Source organism: Apteryx rowi, unplaced genomic scaffold, assembly GCF_003343035.1.
Source record: "Apteryx rowi isolate R43461 unplaced genomic scaffold, aptRow1 scaffold_32, whole genome shotgun sequence".
NCBI lineage: Eukaryota > Metazoa > Chordata > Aves > Apterygiformes > Apterygidae > Apteryx > Apteryx rowi.
The window spans coordinates 107,324-130,076 of NW_020449641.1; the positions used below are offsets into that span (position 1 = coordinate 107,324).

Here is a 22,753-nt window from a genome sequence, read left to right on the forward strand (position 1 = left end):
GGCTGATCCAGTCCTGCTCCAGGGACTGAGTTTGTTCAAGGCCGGTCAGCCAAGGTGGCTGAACGTCAGTGTTGTGCCCAGACACGCTCCCAGGCAAATAGCAACGACCCCCTCACGTCCCTTGCAATGCCTCCTGCGAGCCATGCCAAGCCCGGCTGGGAGCGTAGGCTGGTCCCAGCACGCGTAGCCACGCGCCAGAAGGCTGGACTGGGAGAGCGTACCGCCTGCCCATCTGCAGGGCTGGATTTCCAGCCCTGGGCCCTTGCAGGGGGACAAAGCAAGCCACACATCCCCCAGAAACAGCACCCTCCCCCAGCTTGTCCTGGGGCATTTCCCTACTCCGTGAGGGTGAAATGCAAAATAGCCCTGAGAGTTGGACCCACCTTCACCCTCCAGCTCCTGTCTCCCCTAGGAGGCCCAACGTCCCACCTCCTGCCGATGGAAGGAGGCTGGTCAGTCTTCCTAAAAGCACCTTTGGAGGTACCTCTCCCTTTCTCTACTGACGATACCAGGTGTATGGGGCAACTGACTCCTGCCATAGCTCAGCAAAGTGCCAACAGCAGGAAGGGGTGATCCATCCTTTGGTCGCTTCGGTCCTGCATGTCACACTGTCACCCAGTGTCCATCCAGTTCACTCTAGGTGGAGTCAGAGAGAAAGCTGGAGTTTACAGCAATGCATCCTCCTTCTAGCGGGTGTGAACATGTTTTCACAATCTTTGCAGGAGCTGGGAATGGTCCCAGAGCTTTCTCAGAGGGTCAGTGCTGGTCAGGAGTAAAGTCAGTCCTGGAAAATGCAAAGCAGAGCAAAAATCCTCCTCTCCGGCAGAGAGAGAAACACTTGTCCAGCAGCTGCCCTGGAGCCTACTGATGGACTAAACACATGCAGACGGGAACAGGGTGAAGTCAGAATCACAGGAAAATCTTCAGGCACAGGAGTTAAATTATGAAAACTGAAAACTGTCAATCAGTGGCTCAGACATGATTAGACCCAGCTTTCTAAGGAACTGACAATTCAACCTCTGTCATATAACAAACTCTGATAAGCCACTAATTCACTGCAGTGCAGCAGGGATGCTCCTGCCAGATTAGCCTCTTCACAGCCAGGAGGCGAGTTGTGTCTCTCTGGCACACTGGGAATAGTACCTGCTTCTCACTAGGGCAGCTCAGAAGGGAACCGGCTTGTAAACGTGCACCAAGAGGAATTTGACGGAAACATTCATATCTCCTCGTCACATTGCCAACGTTTTGCAGATTGACGGAAAAGCCCGGCAGCGGTGCTCTCAGCCTGCAGTTGTCGAAGCACCCCAGAAGCACGGCTGGGGTCGGGGGGAGGTTTGCAGCACGCACCGGATATCTGCAGGCGGGCCGACGCTGCCTGGCGGAGCGCAGCTGGCGCTGCAGAGCCAGCTCACGCTGCGAGCGACTGCGCTGCTGTGGGGCCGTTCGTGGCGAGTGCCAGATTCCCACGCCGCCTGCCCGGCCCTCTCTCCCTCAGCACTTTAACAAAGACCCACCCTGAATCTGGAAGAAACGCGGCCCAATCTTTTAACTGCCTTGCGGACGAATACCAAGCCATGAAAATTTACTGTAGAACACAACTCTCAAACCGGCTCCTCCCTGAGGCACCCTGCAGCCGTGTGAGCACGCGTGCGCTGGAGATGCTATTGCAGGTGAGCTGCCGGGGCACCGAAAGGCGCCAGGTACTGCGGCAGCCCTTGCTTCGCACTCTCCCTCCAGGCCCTAACGCCCAAGTACATGGTCTAGCGGACGCTGCTCCTCAGCTGAGCTCAAGTGCCAGGCTGGGGCACAGCTTGCTTTTATAAGCAAACCCCAGCCCAGGCTTTATCAGCCAACCATAAAACCCGCGAGATCTCCCTGCGTAACTGCGGAGCCAGGACTGCTCTTGGCTGGCTATTGCACGGCTACAAAACCACTTCAGCTGTGGCCAGCCCCGGACACTGCTCCCCTCCTACAGCCTTCCAGCCCTGCAAAGGGGACAGCGAAACCATTGAGCAAAGGAGGCAAAAAAAAATGCACAAGTCACAGAATAAAAATTCTGCCCATCCAAAGCCTCACACAGAAAGAAAAAAACACAAGGAGAAAGTGCAGAAACGTGACAGACCCGGAGGGTCGTGGCTAGCGGGGCTGCTGTGCAGCTAGAATCCCGGGGTGTAGCCACTGCATCGTGTTTGACCTTAAAACCTTAAATGGAGCTAGAAAAGAGGTAATAAACTCACGGAACAGGAGGAAGAATCTGTCATGGTCCTGATTCTTTCTTTTCTCATACCAATATTGAACCGAAGTAACATGATAAGGCAAATGGCTTCAAACTGAAGTGAAGTTTGTCCCCAGAAATCTGGATGCTGGCTGAAATTAGTTATGATTTATTTTGCTTTCTGCATGTGCATTGTGTTTCTATGCCCTCTTTTTTACCTCCCTACCCTTCTACATGAACCAAAGCAAGAATTTATGTCAATTATCCCATCCTCATAACCCGCTGGTAGCCAAAGGTATGCAGATATGCATTGGGGAACTTTAATATTGTTATCCTACACCTTCCTTGCCGTGGGGCTGCAGCATTAGCATGCACAGTGCTGAACTGTCTTTGTGAAGCTTTGTGCTCTCCTAAGAGAGTCCATTAGTCATGTTCCTGAATCATCGGGAGATGGGTAAAGGGAAAAAAAAAAAAACCTTTGTGCCTCGGTGACACATGTGTTGTGTTGCACATAAATATATTGGACAGAAGTGTGGATTTTTTCAGCTGTGTTGATGGGCCTTTACTGACACTCATCTGTTTTGAATAGAAAGACAGCTCACTTGACTTGTTACTTCATATAGAAACATCAACCACAATTTTTTTTTACTATTTATAATTTTTATAAATTTCAAACAAAGTGTGGTTCTACATAGTTCAGAATGGCCTAATTACAGAAAGTTCATTTTCACACTTTTTTTCTTGTAACAAATTCATACATTCTGTCTTGACTGGGAAAAAAGGACAGGTAATTCCCCAAGAGAATTCTGTGCTTTTTCCTTGTCTGATTATCTCTCATCAGTCACAATATACAAATACATCATCATCAACACCATGGAAAATATGCAAGAATAACAAACTGTACCAATTCTCCGTTGGGCAGAAAACATCTTAGCAGCTATTTCAGCTCCAGCTGCAATAAGGTATACACAATTTGGCTTCTTTTTTTTTCTCTTATTCTTAAATATTCCTAATCATATATTTCACAGCAGATCAGGCTTTGAGCATTTTTGGAAAGGAAGCACATGATCTTTCTCACATCCAATCCTGTTTGAAATCTCAGAGTCTAAGAAAAGGATGGATAATAAAATGGCTTTTCATCACATACACAACCAGAATATAAGACACACACAGCTTTGTTGTCGCTGGCAAGAAAAACCAGTGTTCAGACATGCTTCGGCCGCAGCCATTTATGACAGAGGCGAAGACCATTGGTCTGGTTCTCCACTCAGTGGGGTTAGACTGTGAAAGCAGGAGAGGATCAGGCCTGATTACATTTTGGCCTGGTTTACTAAATAGCAAGAGTTACGTATCATGGTGACTGCATTTGACATTACCTCCAATAATGAAGGAGTCTGTTGGCCAACTACACCAAACTGCACAGAGGGCAGTTTCAAGGATATGAAGTTTCTGCACATTTCACAGAAGCTGGCAGCTGAGAAGGAGGAAGGAGATCCAAGTCAAAACCTTCCCCTGGAGGGCAGGTCCAGCCAGTCCAAATCCAGAGAGAGCAGCAGACATGGACCAACAGCAAGAGTGCAATGCTGACCCATGTGTGCTGCTACAACATAGGTGTGCTTTAGGCCTTGTACCTTAGACCTTGTCCCATCTACAGCTGAAACTTATTGGCAACTATTACTTTTAAACACCTTTCTGGTCATTATATCCTCTCTGGAGAACACTGAAATGAAATCTGTACTTGGACACTACAATTTTTGGTCCATCTATCTGAAAAAGATAGTGTCAAAGATCTAGATACAGAATAACCATACCTTAATGCACATGATAGTCTTGCTGGACATTAACCAAATCATATTCTAGACTTTATATGGAGAGCTATACCCTTAATTACCACCTTGCTTGTCAGAGATGAAATGATTAAAAGACTACCCTGCCTACTATAAAAAAGTCATCAAGCCCCATTTTGTCTGGTCAGCAAAGCCAGAAAGTCGGTTCTTGGGTGCTCTCAGACTTGTCAGCAGCCTAATCTTTCATTAACTCCATTCTTTAAAAAAGCAAACCCAACAATGTCCAACTGTCTCATTTTCATTTGCGCCACGTAAATCAACCAGGGAAAGAGCCCCAGTTACTCCCCAGCAACAGCTGAAATAGTTGCTTTAGGGTGAGTTTGTAAAACAGAGACAGAAACAAGCAGCTGCCTTGGGCTCTCTGGTATTGTAGGAAGGTCAAAGACAACTAGTAGATGAGCACTCCCTGCTCAGGTTCAGCAGTGTCTGAGGACAGCTGTGAAACTACCAGCTCCCAAAGCCAGCTGAAACCTGAGTGCCCTGTCTCTACTACCTACAGCTATGGGGAAGTGAGTTACTAGCCATCCTCAGTACATTCATGGTGCAGGTGTGCCTCAAGCTTTGGTCCACAAGGATGAAACATGAGAATTTGCAAAAGAATTCAGATATTGTTTTCAAAACCAAAGTAAGGAGGAGAATTCGTTATAATCCAGCCCATACCTTTGCAGTTATCACAATGGGTTGGTGGACTGGGAGAGAGGAGACACCGCTGCAGCAATCCCCTTCCCCAGTCCATCTCCAGACCACCCCACAGGATGCCACCACTAATGCTTCCTGAGGGCACAGTGGGACATACGGGGGTGAATGCTTTGCTGCCCCCAGAGGGGTCCCCAAGTCTTTGCATATGTGCTAGCATTTAGTATCAGAAATGGGCACAAGAGAAATCTAACACTGTTCCCATTTTACAGGAGGATATTGAGGCACCAGCAGGCAAAGGGCTCGCCCACTGTCACCCTGCACACAGCAGAGGTAGAAAGAGGACTCACCAAACCTGATTTCCCCTCTTGAGTTCAAACAAAGGCTTGCACTGCCATTTCATCATTAGAATGAGATTCCTCCAGAGAAACTCCAAAGTGCAGGTTTGGGTCTTTCCATAAGTCAGCAATGTGACAAATCCTAGTTTTGGCAGTTTCATATATACTGGGTAACATTTTCCCATCACTCACACGCGTACACACACAAGCTTACTACATATATTAATGTGCAATCAAAGCTCCCTGCCCCTTTTCTCTCCTGTGCTTAGGGCAGGGGTGGACAGGAGCACTGTTATGAGGCTGTGCAAAAATTAAGGAACCAAAATGAAATCATTTTATGAAGAGGATAAAATGATTGCACTACAAGAAAATGCAACTTCATTTCCTTGGGGGACAGAAAGGAATCAATTCTTCCCTTGAGATGCTCTCATAACTTCAGTAACTTTTAACAGGAGTCATGTTCCTGAGAGCCTATGTGTCATTTTAAGGTAAATGACAAGCACAAAATGGACAAGCTCTTATCTCTGTAGGACAAGATTAGCTTCCAAAAAGGTACAGGGCTCTCAGATCCTTTAGTCATGAACAGAAAGCATCAGAAACCATGGGGATTAGATATTATTTGAGGGTTATAAGAACCTTACTTATGGGAATTAACCATTCTAGCCCCACCACAGTGCAACTCATAATTAATGAATAAGCTTCCAAAGGCAAACAAGATCTGAAGAAGCCTTTATCTACCTACTTCAAGGCTTTTTCTTGACTAGGACTATTTACCTGCTTCACAGCTTTCCTGACTCGCACACGAAGATAACTGCAATACCAGCCTTCACTGAGACACAAAGAAAAACATTCAGGTCCCTGCAAAGAGGATAACAGAAATGTTACAGACTCCTACTATTTTGCTCAGAGGTTCAATTACTAAAGAGTGCTTTTTGGTTTTGCTTCATCTCCGTTCTTAGTGCTTTTGTCAGGTTTATTATTTACACATAGCATCACTAGACTCTGGGTTAAACAGAAGGTCTCTAATAGGGAAAACTAATCACTGACTCTTGAATTTCTAGGCTTCTGGCTGATCTTTGCCTGTTTGCAACCCTTGGTCAATATTTATCTTTGCTAAAGTACTAGCAGCTTTTGTGGGACCTAAAACCCACTTACCATCAAAATGCTTTCATGCCTTCAGAGCTGCTCTAAATGAGCTAATGGCTTGTATAGGAATAATAATATCTGTAACCACTTTATATGATACATTACATCCTTATGTGGCAGAGATTTGGTACAGTCCTTTAATCAAATGTCCTGAAAAGAAGAAGTATTTAACAATAACACTTTATCCACTCATTGGAGCATCTAATGCTCACTGCCTATTTGCAATGCTTAAGTATATTCCTTAAGGGGAGATGAAATGTACCTACTCCATAGCCAGCACACAGTGAAAGCATGCAGTCTACTCAAACATATGACATTAAATGGCATTCAATTGAATTCTCGGCACCAAATGCGAAGGAATGTGATCCAGCAACCACAGACTGCAGAGGGGGCGGAGGAATGACTTATATTGTAAAAAGAGTTCAAAATGTTCTTTGTCACAGTAGCTGTCACACGTCTCTGCTTCCCTGCTAAGCCCTGCACCTCCGCCTCACAGCCAGGAGTTGCCACCTGCATCATCCCAAAATAATGCTGTATGCAACAGGTTGTTCACTGTGCCATTTCAAAAGTAGTCATGTCATTGCTGCGTGAAGCCTCTCTGATGGTCCAAGTCAGAAGTTTTCTTTCCACAGCCACCCTAAAATGTGACATTTTTGGTGTTGACCATCAGCAAGAAGGGCACATTTGTGATGTATCCGCTGGAATTAAGGAGGGCGGGGAAGGCACAGCCACTGAGGCAAGCGAATGGAAAAACCTCCGGGCGACCCCATGGTAGAGCAAGAACTCATAACCATGCATGTGTCCCTCTGCAGTAACTTGGTGTTTAAGCAAAGTTGCCAAAAGGTGCGTGCATAGTAACTCTTCAGCTCTACTGTTGACCTAATTTAGGCCACATCTTTTGAAAGTCTGATAAATAATGCAAGAAGCATTTTTCCATCTAATACTGAAGGTGGTTTTTGATGTTCTCTGGATGTTTGATGCACCTTTCAAGTTTATTTTTCCCAGCTTGCCAGCTGGACACCACAGTTCTCATGCCGATGAAGTTTTAGTGAATTGTGAAGCTCAGAGCTTGTGAGAAAGGCAACTTTGATCCAGTGTCCACCCAAAATAAACAAAGAGATGGATGGAGTCCTGAGGAAGGGTGATCCTGCAGTTCAGCTGCCAGCCCTCTGTTCTGCTGGTAAGCTCCTGGCCACCTCGCTCTCCTTGGTTTCCGACTCTACTGAGGCCATGCTGCAGGAGTCATTGTACATATCTGAAAAAGGAGGACATGGGCACTGTCACTATGACACATCTAAACGACTTTCCATCTACAGTCTTGAGGTTTCTTATTAGAAGCCTGAGGTAAATAAAAAATAAAATAAGCAATCACAATTCTACCACTTTCCTTCATGAAGGGCAAGGGAGGCTCTTTGGGCAATAACTAGCTGTCACACATGTGGATTTGTTTTCCTTTTAAAGCATTCAGAATAGCAAAAAAAAACAGAGCCATAGTTAAGGCACTGAGGCTGAAGACAGAACTCACCTGCTGTGGAGGTGAAGGCAGCAGCAATTACCAAGTTCCCTTTAAATCACAGCAAAAAATGCTGGTTAACTTTCAAGAAGATTTGTTAAAGTCTCCACTTTAACAAATTGACATAAAACAATCAAACAAAACCAGTAACTCATCAGAATAAAATACCGGTAGCTCTCTATTATAGGTCTCCAGGGAACATGCCAAGCTTTTCTTTCTTCTGTTACCAGAAGCAAACCAGGGCACACTTTGGTCAATTATGTTTAAGGACAGGCAAAAAATTAATCAAAAATTTTAAACCATTTGATCTGAAGAGTTGCTGAGATTCAGCTCTTGTGGTGCAACATGTGTTGGTGTTAGATCTGAACAAAACCTGGACAAAAGGTGACTTTTAGTTCCAGTTTGGCTGGGATTTCCCCAGAACTTGCTCTTCCTCCAGCCTTTGGAGTCAGTAGTGGAAATATGATGAAAGCATTAATGGTTCATGAGATTTTAATGTTTTCAAAGCCAGACCACAGCCACAGCCCTGACGCTGATCTAAATCCAAATGCCACCTGTGTTATGATGAAAGCTATCCTGCAGTTACAACACACCCTGTAAACACTTGGGCTAGCTGTAAAGTAGCCAGTCCAGGTACTGGTAGCTGCAACAGTTCAGTGGGAGATTAAAATTCTGCCTGAGAAGGGGAAGACAGTGAGACTGTGCCAAGATCAAGCTGCTGTGCCGAGCTAGCTCTGACACCCAAGGTAGCAAATTTCAGGCTAGCTCAGCTGCCTCACCAGGGACCACAGCACAGACATACGCTCAGGCTGACTACTGCAATATAGAAAGTGCACTGTTTATTGCATCCTTTTTTACTAAGCAAAAAAAAAAAAAAAAAAAAAGAGAGGGCAGTTTCAAACACCAGTAAGACCTTGCCTCTATTACCTGCATTGCTGTTCTTAATTATGTTGTTACTGTCTCCCTCTGCTGGCTGCAGTATACTGGAAGGAACCCAGTCGCTTTTCTCGGAAACCAGTTTCTTCACTAACCTGAAACACAGAGAACAGTCAGTGCATTTCCCTCCATTCCCTTTCCCTGGGTTGTGTTTCTTAGAGGCGTATGTTGGACAGCTATTTCCTAAGCTAAGGAAGAAGACAGAGGTTACCAAGTAGGTGCAAAGCACATGCCAGGACCCAGGGCAGTCCTACAGGTCACCAGCGCCTAAGCCTAAATTTCAGCAGCCTGAGACTGTGGTGGTGACACGCAGCATCCCAGAGCAAGCTCACATGCAGAGACTGTGTGCGACAATGAAGCAGTGGCCTTGGCCTGTGCTTCAGACCCTGGGCCAAACTCAGAGCTGAAGAAACTGAATCTTCCATATTGTCCATCCCTCTTGCTGTAAATATCACCTTAAGTGGATGGTTTTAGTTCACCTCCCACCACGGGGTTTGCTGCATGTCCCTTCTGAGTGAGACCCAAGGAGTCTGACTGTGAGGGTCCTTCAAGGAGATCAGATCCTTTTCCGCCAAATTTCCCGTGGAATGAGAATTCAGACACCAGCCAAGTCTGTTCCTAACACTCACTGGTCAGCAACTGAGAATAAATATGCTGAAACGTATATGAGCTTAAGGGGGCCAAATTCATTCCACTTTGTCAATCGCTTCTGAGTATAGCCTTATATTTAAGCCTTTGGGGCTAAATATGCTTTTGGGTTCACTGCTGCAGCTCTGTTGAAGGCATGGGGATTTTACTGATGTATCCTATGGGAGGAGGCTGCCTTTGATAGTTGTCTTTTTTGCTGGAACATGTCAATAGCCCAAATATTCGCCTCTGTTTCCCTTTATGCAAACTTCTGTCCTCTCTAGCCTCATGCCACAAGCATTTTGGATGAAAGCTAACCAGGTGGATTTCACCAAAGCTACTCATATGTTCATGGCCCCCTCTGCCTCTTTCACATTGCTGTCAATGGGGTGAGTGGATTCTGATTGATTTTGAAGATGCTTTTACATTCTTCTAAACATCTTCCACCTTTTCCAGAAGGTTACAGCTGCTCTAGCTGCTATATTCTGTCTCTCTACTATACTTACCATTGTCCATTTTCTCCTTCCTGCACAAATTGCACTAAATCTCCATCTTCTAGTGTAAGAGAATCTGGGAAACAGCTGTCAAAACTGCCTTCTACCCGGAAAAGATTGGTCCCCTAAAATGAATGAAACAATGCACCAGAAATTCAGTCACCATGGATGAAGGAACACTGTGCAAGAGAGATGCTTTGGTTAAATACAGAATTAGGCATTACAAGCAGTCAGAGACTTCTTCTCTAGGGAATTCTGTCACTTTTCATTCTTTTTATCATGCCCAGGTTAAACATTATTCAATCGCACCACAGAACTGTCCTGAGCATTCAGGTGTTAGAATTGATCAACCTGTCATTATTCTGACAAAGAAATTGGGTTTGAGACATAAGCTTAAGTGATCTGGAAAAATCTGAAATTACTTATTTTTAAAGGGCTCACAGTTTTCCCCCAGTAAGTTACTCTTACGAGTAACTTACTCCTATAAAGGTAAAGCTGCAGCTTGCAAGTAAGAGTGACTTCCTATGATCCTGATGCATAAATAACCATGGAAAAATCCCCCAACACCCCAGGTCAGAGTCCCATCTCCTGTCTTCCCACACATCCATGAATTTAAGGCTGGTGTAAAAACAAACTTTGCAGCTTAAGTCTTGTTCTAAATAGAAGAGAAGGTTGCGCTAAGATAGAGGTTAGTGTATTTTGAAAGAGGAATTACATTGTTAGGGTTGGTCTCTTCCTCCATGTCAGAAGAGTTGGAGAGTTCATCTGTGCTGGAGGGGATGGCTTCGAAATCTTCAAATGTGTCTAGAGATGGCATTTGCCTGCTGGGCCAACCTTTTCAAAGGAGATGAAACAAAAACAGAGTTACCTATTGGTCATCAGCCCCTTCTAGACTCAAGCTTTTTAAAATAATAAAAGTCACAGTTTCGTTTCCCACTGTTCCACTTACTGTAGCGCTTGTACCTTTTTACAGCCAGTTCCCTGATTTTGCCGTAAAAATTATGGTGCAGTCATTATCATCTCTCTAAAAAAGTGTATTCCTTGCTGTCATTTGGGGGAGGGCAGATTGTGTGGCCATGATATACGCGTGCATCATACATTGTGCACTTAGTATGCTAAATCAGTTCAGGATGTACAAAAAGCAAGAGCCAGGTTATTTCAGCAGAATAAATGCTGTGGCAAATGATAACTTTGCTCATGTGATTTTCAGCATGGCGTACTCCTTCTGTTTCCAGCTTACCTCCATATATTTATCTGGCACATGAGGCCCAAGGCCATTGAATTTCAGTCGACTTCTGATCTCCATCTCACCCTAAGGTGATACTACCACCTGAGCAAATTACAAGACCATGCCTTGAAGCAGGCTTGAAATGCAGGGAAGGGACAGAATACAGAACAAGGCACTGCAACAAACAGCCTTTGGGCTGTAAGGAAAGAAGATCTCATTAATATTTCTGCTGTGAGTCTTTTTCTTGCATGATTTGCACACATAAACACCACAGCCCAGTGGAAGGGACCTAATGAGAGAGAGAGAGAGAGAGAGGGATCCCCAGCCCAAGCACATGACCCTGTGTACAAAACCATGCCGAGAGGTTGCTTCCTGAGGGAAATTCAGACTAAGCCTCATAAGTCCCACCTGCCTGAGGCTCCCAGGATGGAAAGGTAACTCTGTCTCTCTCGTACAGACAGCACTCTTGCTCCATGCTTCCCTTCACACCTGATGCCTATCCTCTTTCTGATACAGATGACTACAGCCCAGCTAGGAAGCAACAGACCTTGCATCTATCAAGTGATCCTGCAGCCCAGACACATATGAGCTGAGGGGAGTCAGTCAAATCATCTTGTGCCTTCCTCCTTACTGCACCTGCTGTGCAATTGCCAATCCACAGGGACGTGGGCAGAGCAGATGCTGAATCAAGTTCTTTACAGCTTGTGGGTTGTTGCTCCTGGGATGGCAAAGCACTGCTCTGCCAACAAGGCACAGAGCCAGGTGCTCAAGTGGTGGATTTATGCACAAGCCAGAACTCCCAGGCCACAGCAAAACCTGGCCTCAGACAACACAAAACCCAGGTGGGGCAGTTTGGGGAGTAAACAGAAAAGCAATCTGATCTGGCAATCACAGGCTTATTAATAGGTTTATTTAACCCCTCCCCATTCTCATCCTTCCTCCTATAGGCACCAGTCTTAGCAACGTGCAATCACGCAGCTGCACAGCCCCTTCTCCTCCCTCCTGTTATATAAGGGCTGCAGCTGCCCCACCACCACAGTTCAGCGATGGGAGACAGTGACTCCTTCCACCAGAGCAGCATCACCAGTTATAACCCTACAGGTGTGGTTATGTCATCCAGGTGATGCTTTTCAAGGTATAAGCTAGCCTACGAAATGGGATTCATGTACTGGGTTGTGAGGGTCCACACCATGGGTCTATACCAACAGAGCTTTCAGACCAAAGAGACAATTTCAGCTACAGACTATGCAGAACATAGAGCTGGGCCCTGTAAGTCAGTAGAACGACACCAGCAAAACGCTACCAACTGGCTACATGTACAAGAATACACTGATGCTAATTAGCTTTATGCTGCCAGAGCAATTTTAGTTCAAATTCACAGCCTGATTTACAAACACCAAAAGAAAAAGAAATCCCCCTTCCTGCTTAGACAAAGCTTCAGTGGGCTTTTGCCACTGTAATTTGTAGGAAGGATACAAGGCAATAGCTGAAGCAAAAAGGATTTCTTACAATACCCGCATCATCTCAGCCTTCCTCTTCCTTATAAATGGCTGTTGCAATTTCAGAGACTGCAGAGCCTAAGTAAGATTTACATGCTTCATTCAAGCTATAAAATAACACAGATCAAATTCTGAACTCTCTGACATCAGTTCAAAGAAATATTTTCAACAGTGCCTACCTATGATCTACATAAAATCAGAATCTGATATGTTGTTTCAATACTTGGTAAGTCACCCCAGCTTGATCTTTCATTGCTTTCAAGGGAAATAATATTCATTGTATGGGAAAAACAGAGAGATATCTTTAAGTTAAAGAGAGTCAATGTTGTCATAAATTTATATTATGTTCTCAAATTGGGTTAATGATAAATGCTTTAATTCTGTTTACCTGTCTGTGAAGCAGATCTAGGTACTGGTCTTGTGGTGGAACCGGTACTACATTTAGTCTGGGCCAATATGGTGTTCTCAAAAGCATCTGTGACAGGAAGTACAATTTTGTGTCTTAAAAGTGAAATAGTGATCAGACAACCAGTACAATGTGAATTCCTGTATCACCTCTGCAACTGGTAGTCTCTTTAACAGACAAGTGGACTGGGCTCCAACGTTTATAAAAAGATGAATGAAAACACAGCAGCATTCCACAGAAAAACAGTAACAGAGACGGACTGAGAACAACCAAAAGAACCAAAGAGAAATACTGATGTTAATTAATGACACCGATTGCTGAGAGAACGGTGCAGTGTTCCATTTCACTACAGCTTCCTTGTGCATTTTTCTTAACTTACTCTCCTTGCAGCATTTCAAATCATTCTGTCAGTGATGGCATTTGGTTTAGATGCCCATCCCTACAGCAATGAAAACGGACCAGGGAGACTGCTCTTCCCAAGCAGAAATGAATGATAGCACTGCTGATGAACGCAATTTTGCAGGGAAGTTTGTATCTAAGCAAACTGTATCTTTACTGTTATTAACTCTGTCAGAGCTCTAGCAGCAGCAGCAATATCTGCTGGTAGGGGGATGACAGTGCTCATGGTTTCCTACTTAAAGAAACCCAGTCTCATGAGGGATGCTGTGCAGTAGGACCACAGTTTTCAACTTGTGAGGATCCACTTAGTTCTGAGAACAGTACTTGAGCCATGAAATATGCCCTGCCTCTGTAACGACATGTAATGGTGAGATGAGAAGTATCTGTCATTGAAGTGAGGTATGAGCATCAACATTCAGGAAACTCTGGTGCTGGGTGTCAGGATGGTCCTGAACTTAGTGCCAGGGGTCACTAGCAAGAAATATTCTGCAAACAGCAAAAACACTGTTTCATCTGCTGTCTCTGAAATGCTTCTTCCAACCTCTCTGTTCCAGTCTTCTCTTCTGCTGGGGCTGACATGGGAGATAGCTCTGAATATGTCACCAGTGCCACCACTGACGTGGCCACCTGCCCTTTCTACCAAGGTTTTGTGCAGACAAGAGTCAAAAGAAAGGACACCTCAGCCTGCATCTCCCTCCTCCCCATCCCACGAGGGGGCTACCCTGCAGCTTGTGCCCCCAGGGCAATATGCTCTGGCAGGTCTAGACATAAAGGGGAGTTCTGGCAATGGAAGCTGGTGATCTTCCAGTGTTTGGGGAATCACTTCCCAGTTTAACTCTTTGGTATTGTTTATTAAACTGTAACCAATGATCCTGCTGCAACAAATAGGTGGAAAGTCTGCTTGACTGAAATGAAACACTGCACCTTAAATGGATATTAATGTATGGGCTAGCCTCCTTTGTACTCCTCGTGCACCTAGCTCCTGCACCTCCCATTAGCTGTAGCCCCTGACAAGGGAAGAGGGATGCAAGTGGTCAGACTGTGGGTGAAGGTAAAAAGTAGCCCCTTGGCTACCTACTGCTGCCTGAGCCTCTCTTCCCCCTTCATGGGAAGGGGTAGAAGCCAGCCAGAAATTCCAGATCCAGCTCACAGTCTAGACCATCACCTCCCAAAAGAGGCACATATTTGGGATTTTAATTTAGGCCCATCGCTAGGCAAAAGTTGGTAAATATAGCATAAATGCAGGGGACAGGCAAGAAGGTGACAAACTGCATTTGTAACAAGATTGATCTGACACCAGCCCCCTAATGCCTATATGGACTCTAGTGTCATCTACCAGCAGTGATGAAATGTAAATTCAGTGGATGGTATCAAAAGATTGCCAAACAGGCTTTCATGCAGGATGGAAATACTCATACCTTCAAACCCCAGGGGAGTTGGGTCACTCTTTATTTCATGTCTCTTGACTTTAACTGCAGGAACAAGGGGACCTGTGTGAAGTTTGCAGAGTCACAAGGCTGTAAACATTGTTAAAGGCAAAACTTGCTTTCCCATTACCTGACAACATGACCTGGAATGACCAAACCTGCCCAATATTTAAAGTGTAGGACAAGAAAAACAAAAAGCAGCTTCAGTCAGAAAAACGACCAACACCTAAGTTGTAAGTGGTGAAATAAACACTTCTGTGATGTGGATAAGAAACAGAGCCATTTCTGCAATAGATATTAAGTCACAGAAAAATATATCTGCTTCCAGTCAGGTTTTGCAGATGTTTCCTCCCTCCCTTGTCCAGGAGATGGCACTAATGCACGTGGACTTGCAGTCTCAGCTTTTTACCTGTACTGGTGCTTCTCCTCTGTCGTGACTACACGTGCAGAGGAACGGTGATGTGACAGGGCTAAACTGTTAGCAGCGAGGATCAGGACACTGCAGTAAACAGCGGCCCTGAATGAGATAATCCAAACACCCTGGCTAGGCTTGCATTTAGCTAAGAACAAGACAAGACTTTAGACATGTTATTTTGTCACCTAAAATATTATCTTAAAGAGGCTGCAATACATAAAATATAAAATTGAAAAGCATTGATTTTGTTTTCTAGCTTTTACAATCATAATAAAAGTATTTTTCTCAGCCTTCCAAGAAATTTGCCCAACAGTCTTGTGGTGGACAGGATCCTAGGACAGGACTGCTGGACATAAAACTTTAACAAATTTAAATTTCATTGTAATTCACACATGCACTCTTCAATAAACCATGCTGAAGAACAACTTAGGGATACAGGCTGCCCAGTCCATTTCCGTATATCTGCTTCTTTCCATTTCCAGACTTAGGTAATAACTCTCTATGTTACCAGTCTTCCCATAGCCTAGATAACTAACCATATGTTTCTGAAGCTGTTGCAGAGGATAGAGAGCTTTGAGACGCTCTTTTCCTGTACTGTGCTCATCATTTCCATGGGTAATGCTGTATGGTCTAAAGAGTGGCAAAATAATTTGTGGGTAGAAGTAATATCAGATCTTTCCTCTGCCTATAAACCCCACGACAGTCTCATTTCATGACACTTCAGAAGTCAGTCCTTTCAGATACCTGTCATTTCATTGCACAGTCAAGGACCGGATTCATGTCCTTCACAGCTATTTAGAACATACTGCATCAAGTACTGTGCAGCCTTCTTCCTGACAAAGGTGTAGCAAAGTTTTTTGTACAAATGAATTTAGCCTTTTTCCCCCATTCTATTTTGGTTTATGAATTGCCCTGCAAATCTTAAACTTGCAAATCAGTTCCTCTGCTTTGTTCCAGGAAGTGCCAAAAGACAGTACCTTCCATTTTCAAAAACAACTTTGACTTGTAGGCATAGGTTCCTAAAATCCCACTGATTTTCAACACTACCAACTTGCCAAAATGCATAGGTTGCTCTCGAGATTAGATGTAGGCAGTAGTGTAATAACTTAAAATAATTTTTGTAGTAGTGCCTTTTCCCAAAATATTTACGGCTCAGGAATAAAACTTCTACAAGTTCCCAGAAGAAATATGTAGAAGTCAATGCCTTCTGGGCACCTATCTGCCTTAAGCACTTCTGAAAACTTCCTTTCAATCATTATTGCTAATCATAACTGTGATTATGGTAAATATGCTTAAAATGCCACCTATTGCTACTCTATTTTTGGCTTATTTCTGGCTTTCTTACCTGATATCTACTAGGCAATGAGAAGATTCTGTCCTTAAAAGCAAAATTTCTAAACAGCTTCAAGGAAATGGAGAAATAATTTCTATTGAATTTCAGTGAATCCAATCCCAGGGAGAAGCTGGGAACTTAACCCCACATCAGCCAAAAATTAATCCAATTTCCATGGAAACCAGCACCACTCTTTGAAGCTTATTATGGAGAAACTGAGTAGAGTCATTATATATGCTTGCAGCACACCTCAGTGTACATTCAAAATGTCTTGGCCTGTCTCCGCACAGGTTTTATACACTCTGGTCCTGACTCTTTTCCTACTGGAACCTCCTTCATTTATAAAAATTGAGTCTGATGAACACACTCTGTTAACAGCGTTTGGCAGTAAATGCATCTGTCAGCAGGAAGGGAAAAGGGTAGCTAAGCAAGCAGCATGACGGTACCTTTGGTCACAGCAGATGCATTAACTGTGGTGCTGATGGAGGAGGCTAGGGAAAAGCGACGGGTAACTTCTCTTTCCTTAGATTCTGGATCTGGGAGAACAGACAGATGCAATGCAGGGTAGGATTAGAGGTTAATAAGCACTGAGGGTTCAAGATGTCCAAAGCAAAGCAGCAGTTGGAAAAGGACAAATAAAAGCCAGGTTGCTCCCTTAAAACAGCCAGGAAAGAAATCCCCAACAGAGTGAAAAGCATAGAAAATACTCAAATAAATGCATTTTCAAAGCACTTGCAATTGCACCAATCTTAATACTGCAGAAGTGAAACTTGTGCTGGTTAATATTTTAGCAACCAGCTAATCTAAGCACAGCTACAAAACAAACAGGTATGAGCATGATGATTAGAATGATGTGTGTCTACAGATGAGGGCTGGATTATTTTAAAGATGCTGAACTGTTTGTTCTGTGATGACTGACCTGAAATACACTGAAAAACAAACATTTATGGGTAAGAGTTCACTTTTGTCATTTCTGGAAGTTAACTATGTGAACGCCCTAAAACATTCTCTGAGCCTCCATCTTAACCAGTGTAAATCAGCTTGGAGAAAGTGAAGGCAACAGAGTGTTTTTGGTTTATTCTAGTTAGGATCACGCCTTTTCTCAAAGTCAGTTCAGGAACGAAGGCATAACTTCCTTACATTTCACTGTGAGTTGTGAGTAGCATTTTTTACTCAAAATATTTCATAAACTGATCAAAGGTGTAAAGTAGCTGCTAGCTTCAGAGAGCACAAGATGTTTCAAAACACGTAGTGGTCATTAAGCAGCTCCTAAGAGATTCTGTGTGCACATATACAGGCACATCTGGATGCTTCTTGCACCTGCCAACTACAGTAGAACCACTTGGGAGAAAAAGTTGCTCACTTACAAATATTTCAGGATTAAATTTTAGTCTCTGCTGCTGCAAACCCTCCAAGCATACATGCTGCTTTACTCATGAGATTTTTTTCACTGAGACATGAGTAAAGCTATTCATATGCTTAATATCTCAGTTTCAGTAAGATACTTGAACACTTAACTCTACCAGGACACAACTCACTGGAAAATGGTATTAGAATTGGCTTAAAATATTCTGTTGAAGTTTTTTAGATTTGTCAAAACCTGTTTGCTATTTTCAGATTTTGTTTAAAAAAAAATCAAAGATATAATTAGGTTAAAATTAAATGTTTCTGTTTTCATTGAAAATCTTCCTGGGGTAGATGAAGATTTATGTCACACAAAGCTCTTTGTAGCGCATGCTTATATGCTTTGCTGAATCTTAGCCCAGACGTTCCTAGCTGGTGACTGTGATTCAGAGAGACCTTTCCATTCCACGTGTCTCCTTTCTCTTGCTATCTCTATCTTTTTCTCACTCTCTTTCTCTCTTTCTCTTTTTTTTTTTGGCCATATAGCACTGGAGTAAAATAAATTTTAGGTGATTTTAAACTTTTTTTAAACTATACTACTGTGAAGATTTGTCAGGGATCTTAAAAGTCTCTTTCCTACTCCTAACCTTCACATTTCCCTATTTCAGTGTTAAGACACACAAATTTTCCCTTCACTTTGTTTATTCCTTATTTCTACCTAGGAAACATCACTTTAGCTGTATGTTTCCAGTAGAGCAGAAATGACCATGACTGGTTGGACTGCAATTTCTATTATGTTTTATTATACCAAAACATCAGGAAACCTTGGTCCCTAAAAATCTCAGTGCAATTTTAACGGTAGATTGGCTACTGTTGCCTCTGTAAAATGACTGTAAATTCTGTGACTACTTCATGTACTTCCTTATTAATTTACTCATAAAAGTGCATATATTCAAGTATGTCTGTATTCACAGCTCCTAAAAAGCTGAAGAAAAATGAGAGGCTAAATTCTGCCCTCAGTGACAATTACAATGGAATTATTATTCCACATTCATGCTGCTGTAACTACTCTTGTTAATATGCAAAGAAAATTTGACTTTCTAATTGTAGCATTGGGCTATATCTACACCGCATTGTGCAGTTCCCTGCAGCTCTTAGAGACCCTGCGTCAGCTCCAAGGAATATGGACTTGGCTCCTCAAAACAGGACAGCTATTGCAGCAGAAGCCAAGAGGAGAGATGTAGAGAGCTATGGGCACAGGCTGCCACATCTGGTGCAAGGTCTGGTGCTGCTGCCTTGGGGATCTCCACATTAATGGAGTGCAGGATGATGAAGTTTCTCCTCCAGACATCAGCCTCTCTTTGGCCAAAACACCAAGGTGCTTCTAGACAGTGTTTTCTTCCCTGCGATGTCCAGCCTGGTGAGAAAGTTCAGCAATGGTTTCAGCACCCACCCTCCACTGCCAGCTGGGATCTATCAGGCAGTCTTGGTTTCCCTCCCTTTTATGTGGTCTGAACATGACCAGGCACACCAGGTCAGACCAAAATGCATTCAGCTCAGTATGCCATCTCCTGCCATGGCCAGTAATGGATCCTTAGACAAAAGGGACAGGAGCAGGACAAGGCTACTGCAGTAACTTCCCTCTGACCCTCTCACAGCTTCTTGTCTTCCTTAATAAGCCAATCCACATAGTGCTAACACAGTTAGGCGTCATCACAGCCTACAGAAATGACCACGCTCTGCAAATCATCCAGCCTATTTGCAGACTGCAGTTTCCAAGCTGGGTTTCCTCTAGGCCAGACCAGACCAATAACGGAACAGCACAAGTGGAATGAGCAAACACGGGACATCACATAATAGAGATACGTTAAAGGAATCTTAAGTTACAACCAGTTCCTGCAAGTCTTCGAGCTGAGAGTGCCTACGGCTTAGAGGGTATGAACTCTTCTGAACTATGCTTTGCTATGCAGAACATGGAATGACTGAATTAAAGGAAACACATCTAACAAGACAAGACAAATTCATATATGAGAGAGGAGGGCCAAACCAAAACTGCAGATCCAAACTCCTCCGAGCTACAGCATTATCCTGCATTTCTGAAATCTGCAAGAAATCTGTATATTGTAATTGATTTCACCAAATCACAGAATCCAAAAACCACTCCCTATTTTGTATTTAGGCCTTTGAATTAACTTGTCCATCTTGGATCTTTCTACCAAGTACAGCCTTAGCCTTGCAGCCAGAATCTTAGGGCTGCTCTGGCTCTTGGTATGTTCTCATCTACTTAATAACATTGTAATTCAATGCTTCTGTGTTTCTCTTCATTCTTTGGCCTTGTTTCTTCTTGATGCTTAACCTCCCCATCATTGCACACTAACCTTTCGTCTCATAGAAAAAAACATCATTTATCAGAACAGAAGAAAAGCAAAAAATAGTAATAATAACATGAATAATTACGTTATCTGACTGTGAATATAATTGTTCAATTTCATTTACATTTGCATTTCTTTCTTTCCTCTAAAGTCTCTTCCTAGTACAGCCATCACAGGAACATGCAATGCTTTCTACTCATGGATATTAAGTGTTTTCTAAACATATATGCATGAAGACTCAGAATATACCATTTTACAGATGGAAAAACAGAGCTGAAGTTGCCTGTGTACAGTCACATAACCTAATTAGGGAATAAATGGCAATAAACCCCAAATCTTCTGAATCCCAGTTGCCCAGTGTAATCATTAGGGCATGGTTCTTTAATGGCCAAGCAATGTTTAATAAACCCAAGAGATGCAACCAATGAACAATATAACACATCAAAACCCAGTGTAGCACAGCACAGAGAGGATACTCTTCCCTTCAAGCCAGTAAACTGCTGAAAGAAGTTAGGTGTTGTGGTGGTTTAAAAAGTCTTCACACTTTGGCCTTTGAGAGAAACTGGAAACAAAAATTACTTGCACTTTGTACCCCAGTAAAAGAGACAACCAGTCAACTCAAAGGTTGCCTTGCCAACACTGCTGTGGGAGCAATTTTTGGTAACAGGGTATTTGAGAACAGGAGCCATATGTGTGTATCAGACAGGCACATTTTGGTGGGATGCAGCAGCACTTTAGGAAATAGTGATGGATGGCACTATGGGATGGAGCAAACATTGTGGGAGTGCAGGAGACAGATGGCCAGAGACCAAATGCTGCATGTGGTGATTTTACCTTTGGGAGGAGCTCTGCGGTTGGAAAGACCTTGCAATGTGAATCGCTTTCTAGCAAGCGCTGTGCGCTCAAGGTTAAGGCTGGTGGAAGCATCAACTAGGAGAGAGAGGGAGAGGGAAGAGAAATAAGGAAGGAAGGGTCAGCCTTTCAGCTTATGGGAAAGGAAAGGTTAACACTGAATGACAACTAAAAATAAATAAATAAAAAATTTTGATTCAGTTCAAGCCTGAGCAAGAGCTAATCAATTAAGAAGGTGACATGAGGTCAGGGCAGTTAAACTAGCTGAGCCAAACAGAGCCCCTGGGCTGAATTTGGCTCACTGAGTTTCAATGGAGAAAAAAAAAAAAAAACTAACCCAAAAAAATCTAGGTGAAGGGATGTAGCTCTCATCAAAGGAAAATACAGTTTAGCAGCAAGCTCATTAAAAAGGATCTAGTGCCTTTTACTATGAAAACATGTCATTGTGATTGGAAGAGCAAGGCCGTAGTGAGAAATAAGAGAAGCAGCTTGCAGTGCAGGAGACATACAACAAGCAAGCGTTGTGAGCCATCACACTTCTGCTCTCCAGTACTCACACTGCAGAGTCTAACATGGTCAGCTCTGAGCCTTACCTGCTGAAGTCTTTCTAACAGCCTCCAAAGCTGGCACATAGTCATGCACTCTCTCTTGTGGTTAGCTGCGATGTAAGGAGTGCCATGCCAGCAAAGCTTACATGCCGGTCTCCTAAGTGAAAAAGCCAGCCATGCCGCCTGACAATCACATTCACAGGGATAAGTCACAGATGGATCTAGGTCCCGAGACTCTGAGTTTCAAAGATATGCAGTTACTCACATTGCAAGACAGGGATGGACCAAAATCCACCCCCCTAGATCCATGCGCTCCTGCCAAATTATGCATCTGCCACTTTCTTTGCAGTGAACAGGCAACACAGGAAAGGTTCATGGCAAAGGACCAGGAGAGAAGCCATGTGTCGGCCTGCCTGATTCTGTGCCATGGGTTTTAACCACTAGCTTATTCCTCCTCTTTATTTCATATGCTGCCAAGTACTAATCATTAGAGACACAAATGAAGACCAGAAATACAAAGGAAACATGGAGAGACAATGAATTCAAACTGACTGACGAGTGACACACAGACATGCTGTGCTTCCAAAGAAAGCTTCTTGACTTGCAGCCAAGATATTCCAGGAGAGAGATGATCCAAGGTGCCTGAGTGTATAGGTGGGTGTGAGATTAACAGATATGAACAATTCAAAAGCAATATGTCAGAGCAGTTCAGCTCCTTCCACCCTGGGGCCTGATGCCAGTTTGGGGTCAGGCAAAAGCATCTGGTGATCAAGTGATACCCACCGCAGTTTCAGCTGCAGGGCTATGCACAGGTGCACTGGGAAGCGTTTGACTTTTGGACTGCCCGTGCTGGCCCAAGAGCCATTCCCTGTCATGGCTGCTCCCACTGCTAGGCAATGTTTGTAAAGATACTGTCGGCCTGGTGACTAGCTCTGTCCTGCTGCTTGAATCACACTGGATTGACTTATGAAGAAACCAGAAACGAATATAAAATATATTCAATTTCCATCTGTATAGAGCAGGAAAATCCATAGTATTTGATTATCATAGAGTCATGTGGAAAGTACATGCCTGTGTGGAGGGAGGGGTTTATATGCTAATTCTTCAGCTATGCAGTTGTACCACTTTACTGAGGGATGCATTAGGCTTTTACCACAAGTCCCCATAGCTTCCCAGCA

General features: G+C 43.6%; 1 protein-coding gene across 1 annotated transcript in view; it reads right to left on the reverse strand.

Moving 5' to 3' along the window:
• Nucleotides 1-7,336: 7,336 nt before the first annotated feature.
• LOC112968547 (guanine nucleotide exchange factor DBS-like) overlaps nucleotides 7,337-22,753 on the reverse strand; it is a 164,861-nt gene continuing 149,444 nt past the window's right edge. The window contains exons 27-34 of the mRNA XM_026070972.1: nucleotides 21,010-21,105; nucleotides 16,906-16,995; nucleotides 14,703-14,774; nucleotides 12,868-12,954; nucleotides 10,468-10,586; nucleotides 9,765-9,877; nucleotides 8,623-8,726; nucleotides 7,337-7,437 (exon numbers count right to left, since the gene is read on the reverse strand). Of these exons, the coding sequence (XP_025926757.1) occupies nucleotides 7,337-7,437; nucleotides 8,623-8,726; nucleotides 9,765-9,877; nucleotides 10,468-10,586; nucleotides 12,868-12,954; nucleotides 14,703-14,774; nucleotides 16,906-16,995; nucleotides 21,010-21,105 (782 nt within the window). The remainder of the gene's footprint in view (nucleotides 7,438-8,622; nucleotides 8,727-9,764; nucleotides 9,878-10,467; nucleotides 10,587-12,867; nucleotides 12,955-14,702; nucleotides 14,775-16,905; nucleotides 16,996-21,009; nucleotides 21,106-22,753) is intronic.